Here is a 15427-nt window from a genome sequence, read left to right as displayed (position 1 = left end):
CCACTTCTTGGAAGACTCCCCTGACAGCCCCTCCCTTGGCCAGGGTGGTTTAGGGGCCCCTCCCTCGCTCACCGCAGGGTGACAATACTGTGTGTAACGGTCTGTTTACTGGTTCACCTGCTGGCTTCCCCACCAGACGAAGAGCTTCTGGAGCCAGAGCCCAGAACTGCTTGCTTTTGGCCCTCCGAGCATGCAGCCTTGGTGTGCCAGACGTGGCCAAATGAGCGATTCCGGATGGAGAAATAAAATAAGCATGTCTTGCCCTGATGGACTTTGCCATCTAGCTCCTCAGAGAAGTTACCGATTGGAGCTAAAAGGACCACCTGTGCATCTAGAGATGACTCTGGAAGGAATGACTGCATCGTATTTGCAAACCTCAGGAAGGTGTGCGTTCTGTGGTTTCTCCCACCCCGGCTCCCTTCTTGGACAGGAGTCTAGAACCATCCTTAATTGCGTCTGGTCACTGCCTTCCCTCCAGGGCAGGGTCGCCCCACCGCTACTCTCCATCACGGTGGGGTCGCGCCGGGGTCTCCTCAACCAGCCCTCCCCAGAAATCTTCTAGAAGCTTCTTGATGTTTTCATACCTACCAGAACCCCAGAGTGCTCCCGGGCTCGGCAGGTCCCAGTCCGTCACCACCCACCCAGTCTCAATCAACATTGTCACCAAAACTGTCACAAACAAGGGGGTGTGGGCCGTCACGTGGCCCTGTCTGAGTAACCACATTCTCGCTTCCTTCTTTCACACAGGCCGTTGAAGGTTGGCAGGGTCTGGGACCACAGCCCCGGGTGCCACAGCAGTGCCCTGGCAGTGTGGGCTCGGTCCCTGTCACTGAGGCAGAGAAGCGGCTTCTCCCCGGCTCACGAGGCAGCTGTCCCATGCTCTGCTGAGCAGGGTAAGTGCCAGCTCACAAAACCATAGGGAGTGGCTGGGGGGAGCTGTGGGACCGGCAGGCCTGGCCTGCCTGACAGCCGAGGGCAGTCCCGGGGCAGGACCTGAGCTCCGAACCAGAGCCTGGGCTCGGGGTGAGGGGAGAGGGGCTCAGGATCGAGGTCGTGGCCTTATTCCACAGTCTCTTCCAGATCCTCAACTTCTATCCTAACCTTCCCATCGGGACTGCCAGCAGCTACTGGCTCAGAGAGGGTGAGGTTTCTTAATAGAAAAAGTCCGAAAAGTCAGGAGCATTGCTCTAAAAATCATCCTTCCCCTCCTTTCATACAAGGCATGGGGAGGTGAAGGGATTTGCTCAGAGCAGAGCTGGGGTTAGGGCTGGGTGATTCCAGAAAGGGAGAGCAGGTGCAGGGCCTGTCTGGAAGCTTCTGAGGCTCTGGATCCATAAAAATACTGTCTCCAAAGCTGCATTCTTTTTTTGTTTTTCCCTCACTTTATTTATTTATTTATTTATTTATTTATTTATTTATGTTTATTTATTTATTTGAGAGAGAGTGCAATCAGGGGAGGGGCAGAGATTGAGAATCCCAAGCAGGCTCCGCATTGTCAACGCGGGGCCCCACGCAGGGTTCAGACTCACGAGCCATGAGATCATGACCTGAGCCGAAATCAAGAGTCGGGGACTTAACCAGCCGAGCCATCCAGGCGCCCCTCCAAAACTGCGTTCTTTCCACGTTCACTTGTTATGACGTTCAAAAAATTGTTGAAAAAATACGAGAAAAGAAATACGAAAAAGTATGAAAATATTAGAATCAGGACACTAATGTTGCTAGCAAAAGAGAAAGTAATCATCAGAATTTGAATACTCTTAGGTATTTGTATTTGGGGTGCTTTAGGGGCATAAAGGAGAGTGGTGGGGGGGTAGTACCTAAAGCTATGGCCCCCGACACACACACACACACACACACACACACCATAGACAATGATCTAGGGCTCCAGGCGCCAGGAGTTCTCTTCCTTCCCTCCTGGACCCTCTCGTTTTCCTCCTCTCCCATCTCTGACTTCGAGTCCCCCGAGAGCAGGCCTCTCACTGGGCAAGGGGCTCAGGAGGTGACCCCCCCTAGGCCCAGACGCGTTGGTGGCTTCCTTTGGGGCTTGCCTGGCCACACCCAAAATGGTCTATGCCTTCCTCACCAGGCTAGGCCAGCAGCCAAGGGAGATTGAAACCCGGATAGCGGAAGGGACCGGGCTGTTGGGCTGAGCGCCTCTGGGGAAGCTCGGCCAGGCTGGAGCAGGGGCTTCGGAGGGCCCGGGGAATCGTCCAAGCATGCTGCGCCCCCTTTGTGCAGATGGGAAACCCTCAGAGGGGACAAGCGGCTGCCCACGGTGGCCTGGCTGGGAGGTGGCCGGGCTTGGACGTACCGCGGCCCCGTCTGGCTGCAGGACCCTCGCGGAGCCCCCGGCGACCCCGGCCCTGGCTTCTCAGTCTCCTTTGCTGACCTTAAGCAAGAAGATGGTGGGGGTGGGGCGGGGCACGAGACTCAGGCGAGAAGGAGACAGCATGGCTGGAGCGTGTCTGTGTGCTTGCTTGTCCACCTGGCTGTCAACACAGGTCTTCAGCCAGCCATCGGTTGTTAAACTAAAACCAGGGGTAGGTCCCTTTGAATTCACGTGTGCAAAACAGCTTACCTCCTCTGGACCAGGCTAGCCAATTCAGGGTCCGAAAGGGGAAAGTTAGGTTTTTTGGTAGGTGGGCAAAACCCCAACACCGTCACTGTGGCTCGTGTTCCTGCAAAGGCTATGGAACAGTAAACAGGTGTATCTGTGGTATTAAAATGCATGGGGGGGGGCGCCTGGGGGGCCCAGTCGGTTGGGCATCTGACTCCTGATCTCAGCTCAGGTCTTGATCTCAGGGTCGCGAGTTCGGATGCACTTAAGGAAAAAAAACTTAAGGGGAAGAAAGTCTGAAAGGGCTCCTTGCTGGGGGCGGGGGAGATGCTGAGAAAAGGTGGGGAAGTGCAGGCACCATGCGGGAAGCCCGAGGGCACATGTCCTGTGCACCTGCCTGCTGGTGGCCTCTGTCCCATTCACGCACCACCCCTGCAGCGGGCGTTTAATGACCCCCAGGAGGCCAGGCCTGTCGGTGCTGGGGACCCAGCGGAGACTGCCCTGCAAGAGCTTGTGATCTGGCGGAGGCAGTGGGACAGTCACGGTGGGTGCCCGTGCCTATGGGCAGGTGTCACAGTGCCTGCTGAGCCCTGCGCATGTGGTGTGAACGGCGACATCTCTCCTGTCCCCTTGGAGTTTATGGGCCAGTGGGAATGGAGTTTTAGACAGTAAACATTTTATTTATTTTTTACTGTTTTATTTTTAATTTTTCTTAATGTTTATTTATTTTTGAGAGAGAGAGAGAGAGAGCATGAGCGGGGGAGGAGCAGAGAGCTTGGGAGACACAGAATCCGAAGCAGGCTCCAGGCTCCGAGCTGCCAGCACAGAGCCCGACGCGGGGCTCGAACCCACAAACAGCGAGATCATGACCTGAGCCGAAGTCGGAGACTTAATTGACTGAGCCACCCAGGTGCCCCTATTTATTTTTTAGAGAGAGAGAGAGAAAGAGAGAGAGAGCACGATGAGTAGGGGAGGGGCAGAGGGAGAGAGTGAAAGAATGTTAAACAGGCTCCAAGCCCAGTGTGGAGCCTGACGTGGGGCTCTTGATCTCGCGACCATGAGATCATGAGCTGAAATCAAGAGTCAGATGCTTAACCGACTGAGCCACCCAGGAGCCTCAAGTAAGCAAACATTTGAAATGGTTTAAACAATGGGAATGACTATGCCTGAGCAATCCAGGATGGCTTCTTGGAGAAGGTGCCATTTGCTCAACTCTGGAGAATAGATGGGATTATTAATCCCTCACATGGGATGAATAGAGGAGGTTGTAGGGCCTGAGTGAGCTAGTAATTCACGAATAGCTCTCAAACCAGTGCCTGGAACCTTGTCTACACTTGACACATGTGCTTTGCAAACCAGGCATGGGCCAGGGCTTGCTGTGGAGACAGTTTTCTAGGGCTCCCCGTCCCAGCCCTCTCCGCCAAGATCAGAAGTAGGTATGTCAAAGCTATGCCTTTGGGGATATTTCCGGGAGGTGGCCCTAAATGCAGAATGACAAGGACAACAGCTGGCCATTGTTGAGCACTTAATGTGTGCTAAACCCTCAGCCTGAGCCAGCTCACTTCAACCCACAACCACCCCACTCCGTGCTGTCCTTGTCTTCGTATTCCAGATGAGGAGCCTGTGGCTCAGAGAGGTGAGTTCGGTTGCCCAAGGTCACGCAGCTTGTAAGTGCCAGAGCCGGGACTGGATCTGGTCTGACTGGATCGGATCCTGATCGGGTCTGATCCTGAGCTGGGCCGGGGCCTATCCTGTCCGCCAGCCCTGAGAAATGCTGGGGAGGGCACCTGGGCCTCGGTTTGACCTACTTGTTGATCTGGAGCCTTCCCTTCTCTTGGTGGCTGTTTCACCCACACCCTGAGATGCTCAGTCTTTCACATCTTGAGGTTCCAAACTCTTGAGTGCTGGGATTCCCGGGATCCAAGATTCTGAATGCAAAGTCCCAAGCTTCTCACGGCGCCCTGGCGTCTTCCCCACGCCTGGAGCAGGGTGTGGGCCCCCGCCAGCAGCCTGCCCCTCCACAGCCTGGGTGGGGCTCGGGCAGAGCACCCTGGTTTTAGGGTGAAAGACAGGAAACGGGCCGTATCTGACCTACTCTGTTAGGCAAGCAGGAAGAGTGTGACAAGGGTGTGACAAGTCAGAGCCCCCCTCCTGTGGCGAGTGACCATTTTCCTGCCTCCGGGGGGAGAAAGGTGGAAGGTGGGGGCTTCACCGCTCTGAGGACCGGACTTCACTCTCCTGAGCCTTGCTGTCCTAATCTGTGTAATGGGATTCGCAAAGGCCAGTGCCAGGGTGGAGGTGAGTAGGGTGATGAAGTGGTCCAGCCGCAGTGGGGCCTTCTGGAAAACCATTGTCCTTATATCACCATGCATTTAACTTGAAGTAAAGCACTTACTTGGGAGCACTGGCTTGGGAGCCAGACACAGCGCTCCTCTCCTTGCTATCTGCACGGCCCCCTCGGAGTCACAAGACCCCCAGGAACCGGGATTTTTTTTTCGCTGTCGAATGGGCTGATGCCTGCCCAGCCACAGCCTGGCTCGCGGCTGTGATGTCCATGGTCCCTGTCCCTTGAGGTCTGTGGGATGGCAGGCGGCAGGCTGGGGTGACCGGCCACCCCCGCTTGCCTGGGACTGAGGCCACAGGATGAGGGATAAGGGGATGATCTTCAGCACTAACATCGGGAATCCTGGACGAGGATGTTGGCCCTAATTAGACCTGGGCTGGGAGATGGGAGCTTTCCCGGTGTGCTCTGTCTCATCTCAACACACAGGGAGGCCTCTGCTCTCACGCTGGACCCGAAGCCTCTCTCACTGCCCATGGCGGAGGTGGGGAGGCCGCCGTATCCGTACCTTCCCTGACTCTGAGATTTCTGTTTCCTCTGCCCCTCTGTGCACAGCCCCCAAGAGGCTCTCCCAGTAAAACACTCCCTGCTGGATGCCAGCTTCAGGGACCTTCCCTGCAGCATGCTATTAGATTCTCAGGACCATTCTTTGAAGCAAGGTCTCCCGTTTTACAGATTAGGACACTGAGGCTCAGAGAGGGTGGAACGAGGCTCAGGTGACACGGCTGCTGAGCGGTCTCTCCTCCACCCCAAGTTGCCTCTGCATGCAGGGGAGGTGGGGATGGGCGCAGGGAGAGGGCAGGGGAGGGCGAGAGCCCCCTCCACGCCCTCCTCCACCCTCCACTCAGGAACAGCGGGTGGGGCCTTTTTTTTTTTTTTTTTTTTTTTTTGTTCCTAGCCTCTCTGCTTCCAGGAAGTGGCTGAGAGCTCTGCCTTCCAGGAACCGAGAGCTGCCCGAGTGGGGGGTGAAGGGTACAAGTCTTCGTAATTTTGAAACACTATCCAAGCTGGTGGCTTCTTCCTAAAGTCCCCCTCCCCGCCCCGCCCCAGGAAAGCAGGGCCAAGATCAGGCCCTGTCCTGTACCCCCAAGCAGGAGCTCCACCCTTGTGCAAAGAAACTGCCTCCTGAAGAGGGAGACAAAGAATGTGTGTGTGTGTGTGTGTGTGTGTGTGTAGGGGGGGGATCCGTTTAGTAAGCACCTACTTGATGGGGTTTTGGAATGATGGGAGTCTGGAACTGACAGCCAAGAAGGGTTTCTTGAAGACATCTTTGGTGCAAAAAAGTGATTTTGTTAAGGCTCGGGGCTAGGACCCGGGGGCAGAAAGAGCTGCCCTGGGGCTGTAAGCTCTGGAGTTGGGGGAGGTGAAGACCAAAGGGAAGCCTCCAGAAGGACTTTGATGTGCTAAAGAGGGCTCCTAAGATACCTGAGGCCTTGCGGTTGTCAAGCTAAGGTGGTTTTCCCTCTAGTGAGGCATTAACAATAGGACGGCAGGGGGTTCCTGGAGAAACGGTTCTGTTCTGTTTTGCCTCGAGTATTCGTCAGTGGGCTGCAGGTTATAAATACACTTAATCTTACCCGCCATTGCCTTCTTACCTTTGTTCCCCACATCGCTGTGGAGGGGAGGGTGATGTTGGGGCTCCAGGAAACTGAGTCTAGAGGTTTCTGGGGATTAGGCTATTGATAGATTGCCTTTTTCTTGTGATTTACCAAGACATTTGTAAACGGAGAGAGAGAGACTCAGGTCCTGCAAGACTGTGACCTCTATCAGCTAACCATTTGTTATCTGTCCTTTCCTTTGTTCTTGGGCAGCCAGGGGTGCCTGAGGACTATCGCACACATCCCGCCTAGGGAGGGGGGTGTGTGCTAGCTTGTGCTTGGCCCTCAACTTGCCTTATGGCCCCTCATCCATTCTCTTGTTGTATTCCTTTAACAGCTCGATGAGATAGATGTGGTTTCTTATCCCCATTTTGCAGATGAGAAAACTGAGGCTCAGCAATTCAAGGTCCTACAGCTTCTATGGGACAGAACTGAGACCGGAACATCTTTTTCTCTCCTCCCCCCCCCCCCCACCATAGCCTGTTCTCTCGATGCTGTGCCCTGCATAGCCCTCGGGACATATGGGGCTGACCTTTCTGGGTGAGATGGCCTTCAAGGTCTCCTTATTCTTAGTCTGCCCTCCTTCCCTCAGCTGGGTCCCCAACCCCGGCCATAGATACAACAAGCTTAGGTCTCTTCCAAGCCTTTGGTCCGTCTGCCCCCTCAGCTAGGTCAGCTTTCTCCACAAAGCCTTCCCGGATCTTCACTGGGTTCCAGTCTGATCTCTGGCAGCTGTGTGCCTTTGGGCAAGTTGCTTTACCTCTCTGAGGTAGAGCTTCATCTCTCCACGGTAAAATGAAGATAATTGTGAGTGATGAGGTTTTGGAGTGATGGTGGGGTTCGGAGCTGACGGCCAAGAAAGAATTCTTGAAGACGTCTTTGGTGCAAAAAAAAAAGTGATTTTCTTAAAGCATGGGGACGGGACCCGTGGGCAGGAAGAGCTGCACCGGGGTTGTGAAGGGTTACTGGTTTATGCTATGGAGTGGGGGGAGGTAAAGTCAAGATGAAGTTTCTCTCTTTTTAAAATTTATTTACTCTTCCTTTATTTTTGAGAGAGAGACAGAGTGTGAGCAGCGGAGGGGCAGAGAGAGAGGGAAACACAGAGTCCGAAGCAGACTCCAGGCTTCGAGCTGTCAGCACAGAGCCCGATGCGGGGCTCGAACTCACAAGCTGTGAGATCGTGACCTGACCTGAAGGTGGATGTTCAAGCGACTGAGCCGCCCAGGGGCCCCTAAGATTACCTTTTTCTTGTAATTTACTCAGATATTTGTCAACTGACGGAGACTCATGTCCTGCATGACTGTGACCTGTATCAGCTAGCCGTTTGTCTTCTGTCCTTTCCTTTGACCTTGGGCAGGAAGCAGTACCTGAGGAATATCCCACCTGGGGCTGGGGTGTGTGTCGTGTGTGTACAGGTGCACACGCGCGTGTGTGCGTGCGTGCGCGTGCCCTAGCTTGTACTTTGCCCTCAGCTTGAGGGCCTGATGTGTCTGGTGCAAATATCATGAAGTTTGGTTTGAGAAATTATTTTATTTTTGAACTTTTTTTAGCATTTAGTTTTGGGATAGAGCGAGAGCGGGGGACGGGCAGAGAAAGAGAGAAGGAGACAGAGGACCTAGAGTGGGCTCTACGCTGACAGCACAGAGCCCCACATGGGGCTCGAACCCACGAACTGTGAGATCATGACCTGAGCTGAAGTCAGACGCTTAACCGACCGAGCCACCCAGGCGCCCTGGTTTAAGAAATTATTTTAAGACACGATTTTTTTAATTTATTTTTTTAAATGTCAGTACTTTTTTTTTTAACGTTTATTTATTTTGAGAGACAGAGAGAGAGCCCATGCGTGCTCTGGGAAGGGGCAGAGAGAGAGAGAGAGAGAGAGAATCCTAAGCAGGCTCTGTGCCGTCAGCACAGAGCCCGATGTGAAGCTCCATCCCACAAACCATGAGATCATGACCTGAGCCGAAGTCAGGGGTCAGACTTTTTAATCATCTGAGCCACCCAGGCACCTGAAGGACTTTTTTTTTTTCTTTAAGTTTATTTATTTTGAGAGACAGAGAGAGAGAGCGTGAGTAGAAGAGAGGCAGAGAGGGAGAGAGAGACTCCCAAGCTCAATCGGCTTAACCGATTGAGCCGCCCAGGTGCCCCAGGCTGCCATTTTGGAAACCAACATGATTCTAACTAACAAGTGGAGGAGGTCAAGTGGAGCCTGGGAGCTGAGGGGCCTAGGAGTACGTTATAGTCACTCAAGGAATGATGAGCAACTGGTCTTTGCTCTAAATTATGTGAAGGAAAAGGAAAAGTACTGGAACTGACCCAGGCTCTGCCCCAGACACAGCGCTTGGGATTGCACACTGCTGAAGGTATTGTATCCAAGGAAACCAGGAATACCTGAATCCTGGCCCAGGACACAGCTGTCACTAGCCACAGGATTCCCAAGTGCATGACTCCGAATCCCATAAACAACAGCCCATGCCAGGGGAAGCATAAGGGGAGAGAGAGCAATCAAGAAAGCAAGTTCAGGGGCCCCTGGGTGGCTCAGTTGGTTGAGCATCCGATTCTTGATTTCAGCTCAGGTCATGATCTCACGGTTCCTGAGATCGAGCCCTGGGTTAGGCTCTGTGCTGACAGCATGGAGCCTGCTTGGGATATTCTGTCTCTCTCTCTCTCGCTCGCTCAGAAATAAACAAGCTTAAACTTTATATATATGGGTGTTCACAATGCTGGGAAGAAAGACCAATGAGACGGTCAAAAGCAGAGGCACTGCCCTTTTTGGCCACTGGTCAGGGGGCTGAAGGGTCACAGCAGAATGGACCCCCAGGTAAGTGAAATGACTATCAGCTGCCTGAGGGCAGGACTGTTCCGAAAAGATGTGTTTTCTCCTGGCCCCAGATAGTACAGTTGATGGCTCTGGGCCCTTGAGGACTTACAGGATCGGCTTACTGATGGAGGCAAAGTAGCCGCTCTTTTCGGGAGCTTGTCATGGGAACCGAGTGCTAAGGGCTTTGTAGGGCCTGTTTCGTCCTCACTATAAGCCATGAGGTAGGTACTGTCCTCCCAAAATGTGGACGTGAGGACAGAAGGGAACCAGACCAAGCTGAGACACTGAGAAAGGAGGGGGAAAAAGCTGAGAATCTGAAGAACAGACCTGGGCTATGTAGGGTGGGAGCCAAGACAAAGGAGAATGGAACAGAGGGACACAGAGAGACGTATCAGGAACCGTCTCCTCAAAAAAAAAAAAAAAAAGGCCTCAAGGGTCCAAACAAGCAGCTTTATCCTGCACACCTGTGGTCTCCAAACTCTTCTGCTCACAAACCCCATCAGTGGACAATACGGATGCATTGATCTATGAATTATGCACAGAAATAGAAATTACAAAGTGGATGACATAACTATATAACTGGAAGCTCTAATATTTCCTTTCAACACCCCGGTGGGCGGTCTTGCCCACAATTTTAAAGTTTTAATCAGAAAGGCAGGGAGTTAAGTCAGTTACGTGTTGGACTTTGCCTCAGGGCGTGATCTCATGGTTTGTGAGTTCGAGCCCCACGTCGGGCTCCATGCTGACCTTGCGGAGGAGCCTGCCTGGGATTCTCGCTCCCTCCTCTCTCTCTCTGCCCCTCCCCCTCTCGCGCTTCCTCGCTCCCTCTCAAAATTAGTAAACCTAAAAAAAGGAGTTAATGTTGATAAATAACGATGGCCGCTGTTTGCCGGGGGGCTACCGCGTACCAGGTAAATGCCGGGTTACGAGGACGCTAGGTGCCTGCCCCAGGTCAGACACCCTCCTAGCTGAGGCTGTCCGGGGTTGCAGTAGAGGGTGCTCGGCAGGCCCAGGGGTGAGCCTGTCCTGATGTCTCTCTGTCTGTGTCTGCCTCCAGGTGCCATGCCTCTGCAAGTCCTCCTGCTTCTGATTTTGCTGGGCTCTGACAGCAGCCTGCAGCTGCCGGAGACACGGGAGAATGGAACCATTGAGGCCCCCGACCCCCTGCTTGTGCAGGGCCAGAAACAAGTGGAGGAGGACCCAGAACAGGACATGTATGACTACATTGGCACGGACCCTCCAGAGACGCTTTTTACAAATAGCCCTGGGCCTGTGTCCCTGACCTGGACATTTCTGGCTAAGACGGCAACATTGGGGCAGAAGGATTCCGGAACTCCTGAACAAGCCACTCTGGTGATAGCCAGAGGGGACTCCGTTGGCCTGGACGCAAGAGGGATGGCCATGGGGGATCTGAGCATGGAAGTGGCCACGCAGGGGGTTCCCGTCACGCTGGGCCCTCTGAGCAAAGAACAGGTCACTGTGTTACTTCCCATCACAGAGGCTTCATCCACAGAGGGGGCTCCATCCACAGAGCTCGCCACCATTGAGGCCCTGTCCACGGAGCCGGCAGCCACAGAGGCACAGACCACACAACCTGCGGCCACAGAGGCCCCGTCCACGGGGCCGGCAGCCACAGAGGCCCTGACCACACAACCTGCGGCCACAGAGGCCCCGTCCACGGAGCCGGCAGCCACAGAGGCACTGACCACACAACCTGTGGCCACAGAGGCCCCGTCCACAGGCCCGGCAGCCACAGAGGCCCTGACCACACAACCTGCGGCCACAGAGGCCCCGTCCACGGGGCCGGCAGCCACAGAGGCCCTGACCACACAACCTGCGGCCACAGAGGCCCCGTCCACGGAGCCGGCAGCCACAGAGGCACTGACCACACAACCTGTGGCCACAGAGGCCCCGTCCACAGGCCCGGCAGCCACAGAGGCCCTGACCACACAACCTGCGGCCACAGAGGCCCCGTCCACGGGGCCGGCAGCCACAGAGGCACAGACCACACAACCTGTGGCCACAGAGGCCCCGTCCACGGGACCAGAAGCCACGGATGCCCTGTCCACATCCACGGAGCCCACTGCCACAGAGGCCCTGTCCACAGATCCTGCCACCACGAAGGTCCCATCCACAGGTCCTGCGACCACAAGGAGCCTAACCATGGCCCTGCTTGTGCCCTCTGATCCTTACAACAGCACCACCGTGGCAGTAGGCAATTCATCTGATGGCTTCATCAAACAATGGAAAAATAATCAGAATCTTGCCCCCCAGAGCTCCGTGGCCCCCAGCCCCACAGAGGCTCTGGACCGCATCCCTGTGAAGCAGTGCCTGCTGGCCATCCTCGTCCTGGCCCTGGTGGCCACTATCTTCCTCGTGTGCACAGTGGTGCTGGCTGTCCGCCTCTCTCGCAAGAATCACATGTACCCTGTGCGCAATTATTCCCCCACTGAGATGGTCTGCATCTCGTCCCTGCTGCCTGAGGGGGGCGAAGCACCCTCGGCCACGGCCAACGGGGACCTGCCCAATGCCAAGAGCCAGGGCCTAAAGGCGGGGCCGAGGGAGGGCCGAGATGGGGATGACCTCACCTTGCAGAGTTTCCTCCCTTAACCCCCACCCCTCACCCGCTCATCCATCTGAACAGGACCCTCGCCTCCCTGCTCCCTCCAAGGCCCGCTGGGCCATCACTGAGCACCCCGGCTCTGTTCCACGGGTCCGGGCTTCCTTGGGGCCCTTAGGGATGGGGATCTCTAGGACAGAGCCCCCAGGTGCCCCACAGGAAGGAGAGCAGCTGAACTCTTGCAGCCAAAGCAGGACTGTGGGCAAGCCACCGCATCCTCCCTCCTGCCTCCGGGGGGGGGGGGGGCCCGGGGAGATCCCTCCACCTCCCTGTCTCCCACCTGTCTGGGCTCCCTCTGAGGCCTTCCACGGCTGGAGCCTCATCCCCAAGCACCCGGTGAAGCCCCGGCCCTCACGCCCATTTTCTTCTGGTTGCCATGGTCACCACATAGGAAAGGGGGCATTTTGGGGGCAGGAGTGCTGGATTCTGAAGGCCATTCCCTGCCCCTCTCCGACTTGGGGCAGCTTGGGTTTTCCTGGGCATCTCCCCAGGGAGTCCAGGGTGATATCCTGGCCCGGGAGGGCTGGGGCGGGCTTGGAGAGCCCAGGGCCATACCTTTCTTTGGGGCTGTGTGGGTCATTGTTCACTGAAATATCCCACTCCCCAGCCCGCGGCCCGGGACAGCGCAGGTGCTCAATAAATATTCGATGAACTAACGGTGGCTGTTTCAGGGCGTCAAGGTGTCTCCTGCTGGGGCTTTGGTCCCTTGCTGTTCACCCCGGCCCCGGCCCGCTCCAGAAACCCCCCCCCCCCAACCCCCCGGTCTGTGCCTTAAGTTTTCAGTATTGTCTCTTGGACACTGGGGGCATCTTGGTACATCCTTGGGCAGCCGGGAAGGTTTTAGGCCGTTGGGGGGATGGGGAAACTGGTCCCCGAATCCACTTTATTCAACTCCCCCCCATGACCCAGTTCTGGCATACAGAATTTGGTTCCCGCCCCAACTCTCAGACAAACGCGTCCTCTCAACGTCAGTGCCATCCTCCCCAGAAACTCACCCTGACGTCTCCCGGGGAGGGGGGGTGGCCTGTCTCCCATTTGACACCCGCTCCTCACAGGGCTGAGCACAGCTGCGGCCTCCAAGGTTTTCGAACAAAATTTGGGGCCAGCAAACTTCTTTCCTCAATGGCCAGACCAAAAATATGTGACGTTTTGCAGACCGCGCGGTCCCCGTTGCAACTCGTCAGTTCCGTCCTTGGTCCTCGTAGATTGTGTGTGGTCGTTGACGATGTGTCACAAATGAATAGGGTTGGCTGCGTTCTAATAAAACTTTATTTACAAACAAAGTGGCAGGCTGGATTTGGCTCTGTGTGTGCTGACCCCTGATCTGAGCATCGGGTGAGCAGCTGGCCCGGTTTGCGTGGGACTTTGGTGAATGTAGCACCGGGAGCCCTATGGTGGGGGAAACTGCTCAGCCCCAGCAAATCAAGAAGTTGGCTGCCCGATTTAAGCAACACTCACCGTGTGCGTGCGTTACCACATTCGGACCCCCGCTGACCCCGAGGGTCGGATCAGAAAGCCAAGGCTTCCACAGTGGCTTCAACAGTAGCTGAGCCCGGGGGCGCCTGGGGGAGCTCAGTCGGTTAAACGTCGGACTTCGGATCTGGTCGTGATCTCACAGTTCGTGAGTTCGAGCCCCGCGTCGGGCTCTGTGCTGACAGCTCGGAGCCCGGAGCCTGCTTCCGATTCTGTGTCCCCCTCTCTCTCTGCCCCTCCTCTGCTTGTGCGCTCTCTCTCTCTCTCAAAAACAAAATAAAAACAAACAAAAAACCCCCCAAACCAGTGGCTGAGCCAGGATTCAGACCTGGGTTCTTCTGTCTCTTGATGCTTTTAGATCAGAAGGGACTCCTGCTTTGAGCCCCTGTTTTACCTTCTGGGGGAGGACTACAACTCGTTTTGGTGGACTTTTTCTCTTCTAGAAAAATACCTCCGGCGGCTTCTTTGGGAGTGCCGGACCCTTCAGGGTGAGAGAGGGTTCAAAGACAGGGTGGAGTCTGGGGGGTATTGGCTGAAGCTGGAAAGGGGGTGGGAGAGACCAGGGACAGACAGGTGGGAAGGTGGTGGGCCAGGGGCAGTGGGGGCAGAGTTAGTGAGAAGTAGAGGGCTGTCTGCCCCGCCCCCTGACGCTCTAGAACAAGTGTGACACCCAAGGTGTTCCGGGCACTTTGGTGGGGGAGGGGTGCCCACCCTGGGCCGGGGCAGCTCACCCTGGAAAAGGCAGAATTGTGCGTTAGGGGAAGCGTGGGTTTACTTGCCCTTTGGGAGCAATGAGAAAAAATCATGCGGGGGACTCGATATCGTGGAGCTGGGGACACAGAGGCTGAAGGACTTGGGGGGCAAGCGTCCCCTGGGGTCTTGTCACCCTGTCCTCCTGGGTAGGGAGCAGGTCTCCACGTCCCCCCGCCCCCACTGGAGGACACTGTGACCGCAGAGGGCTCCCCTTGGCGGCTGTCTGGCTCTCTCCAAGGCGCGGAATTGAAGTCTGGGGATGACAGGTGCTTGAAGCAGCCACCAGGCGGCACCCGCCACCGGCTCTTGGAGTTCTTGAAAGCCAGGAGCTTCCCAGAGGACAAAGGAGAAGCAGGGATTGCTGGGCCAGGAGCGCTGCGAACCCGGGAGGGTGCTGGTGAGTGTTTCACCTCCAGCCCCTTGGGTGGATTTGTATCCCAGCCATGATTTGCGATGCTTGCCAATTTCCTTGGTGTAAATACCCCCTTGGCTGATTTGGAGCAACCAACTATGTATACAGTAAATGGTACAATAAATGCAAATAATCTCAAGAACATAGAAGAGTAGAATGTAGTAAAATACTTAGGAAGTGGTGAGGTTTGAGTACTGGAGGACCTTGGGTTTTTGTTGTGTTTTGTGTTTATTTATTTTTGAGGGAGAACGGGAAGGGGCAGAGAGAGAGGGAGACGGAGAAGCCCAAGCAGGCTCGTGCCGTCAGCACAGAGCCCGATGCGCGGCTAGAACTCACACACTGTGAGACCGTGAGCGGAGCCAAAATCAAGAGTCGGACACTTAGCCGACTGAGCCACCCAGGCGCCCCGGACCTTGGTTTTTTATAATTTAACTTATTAAACAACTGGCTTACACAATTCTGAAACTCTAACAGTTGGCCCTCGGAGACTGCTATAGGCTGGCTCCTACATCCCACTGTGCCCTCCTCCTGCCCGGACCTCCCCTTGGCCTTGAACATCACCACCTGAATCACCCCAACCATCTATTCGGCAAATATATTCTGAGCACAGAACATCTGCAGTGTCTCCATGAGTCCCCTCAAACAGCCTGGGAAGGAGGAACTCGTATTCTCATTTACAGAAGAGGAAACTGAGGCTCAGACAGGCGAAGTCACCTGTCTCAGGTCACCCATAGGATCTGGGACCGGAACTCAAGCCTGAATCCGAAAGCCACGTTCCTACCACAGTGCCATGTTATTCTTGAGGTCGCGGTGGGGTTCTGGGGGAATGCCATGCCCCGAGCTCTCACCCCT

At 55.4% G+C, this 15427-nt stretch overlaps 1 protein-coding gene across 1 annotated transcript; it reads left to right on the top strand.

The window, feature by feature from the left end:
- Positions 1–210: 210 nt before the first annotated feature.
- On the top strand, positions 211–13220 carry SELPLG (selectin P ligand). The gene is made up of 3 exons (XM_043557813.1): positions 211–384; positions 748–893; positions 10375–13220. Exons 1-3 carry the CDS (start codon positions 221–223, stop codon positions 11925–11927), a joined length of 1863 nt encoding a protein of 620 aa, XP_043413748.1. The 5' UTR covers positions 211–220; the 3' UTR covers positions 11928–13220.
- Positions 13221–15427: the final 2207 nt, after the last annotated feature.

The sequence above is a fragment of the Prionailurus bengalensis genome, chromosome D3, assembly GCF_016509475.1.
Source record: "Prionailurus bengalensis isolate Pbe53 chromosome D3, Fcat_Pben_1.1_paternal_pri, whole genome shotgun sequence".
In the NCBI taxonomy this organism is placed as follows: domain Eukaryota; kingdom Metazoa; phylum Chordata; class Mammalia; order Carnivora; family Felidae; genus Prionailurus; species Prionailurus bengalensis.
This window is presented reverse-complemented; position numbering and strand designations above follow the sequence as displayed.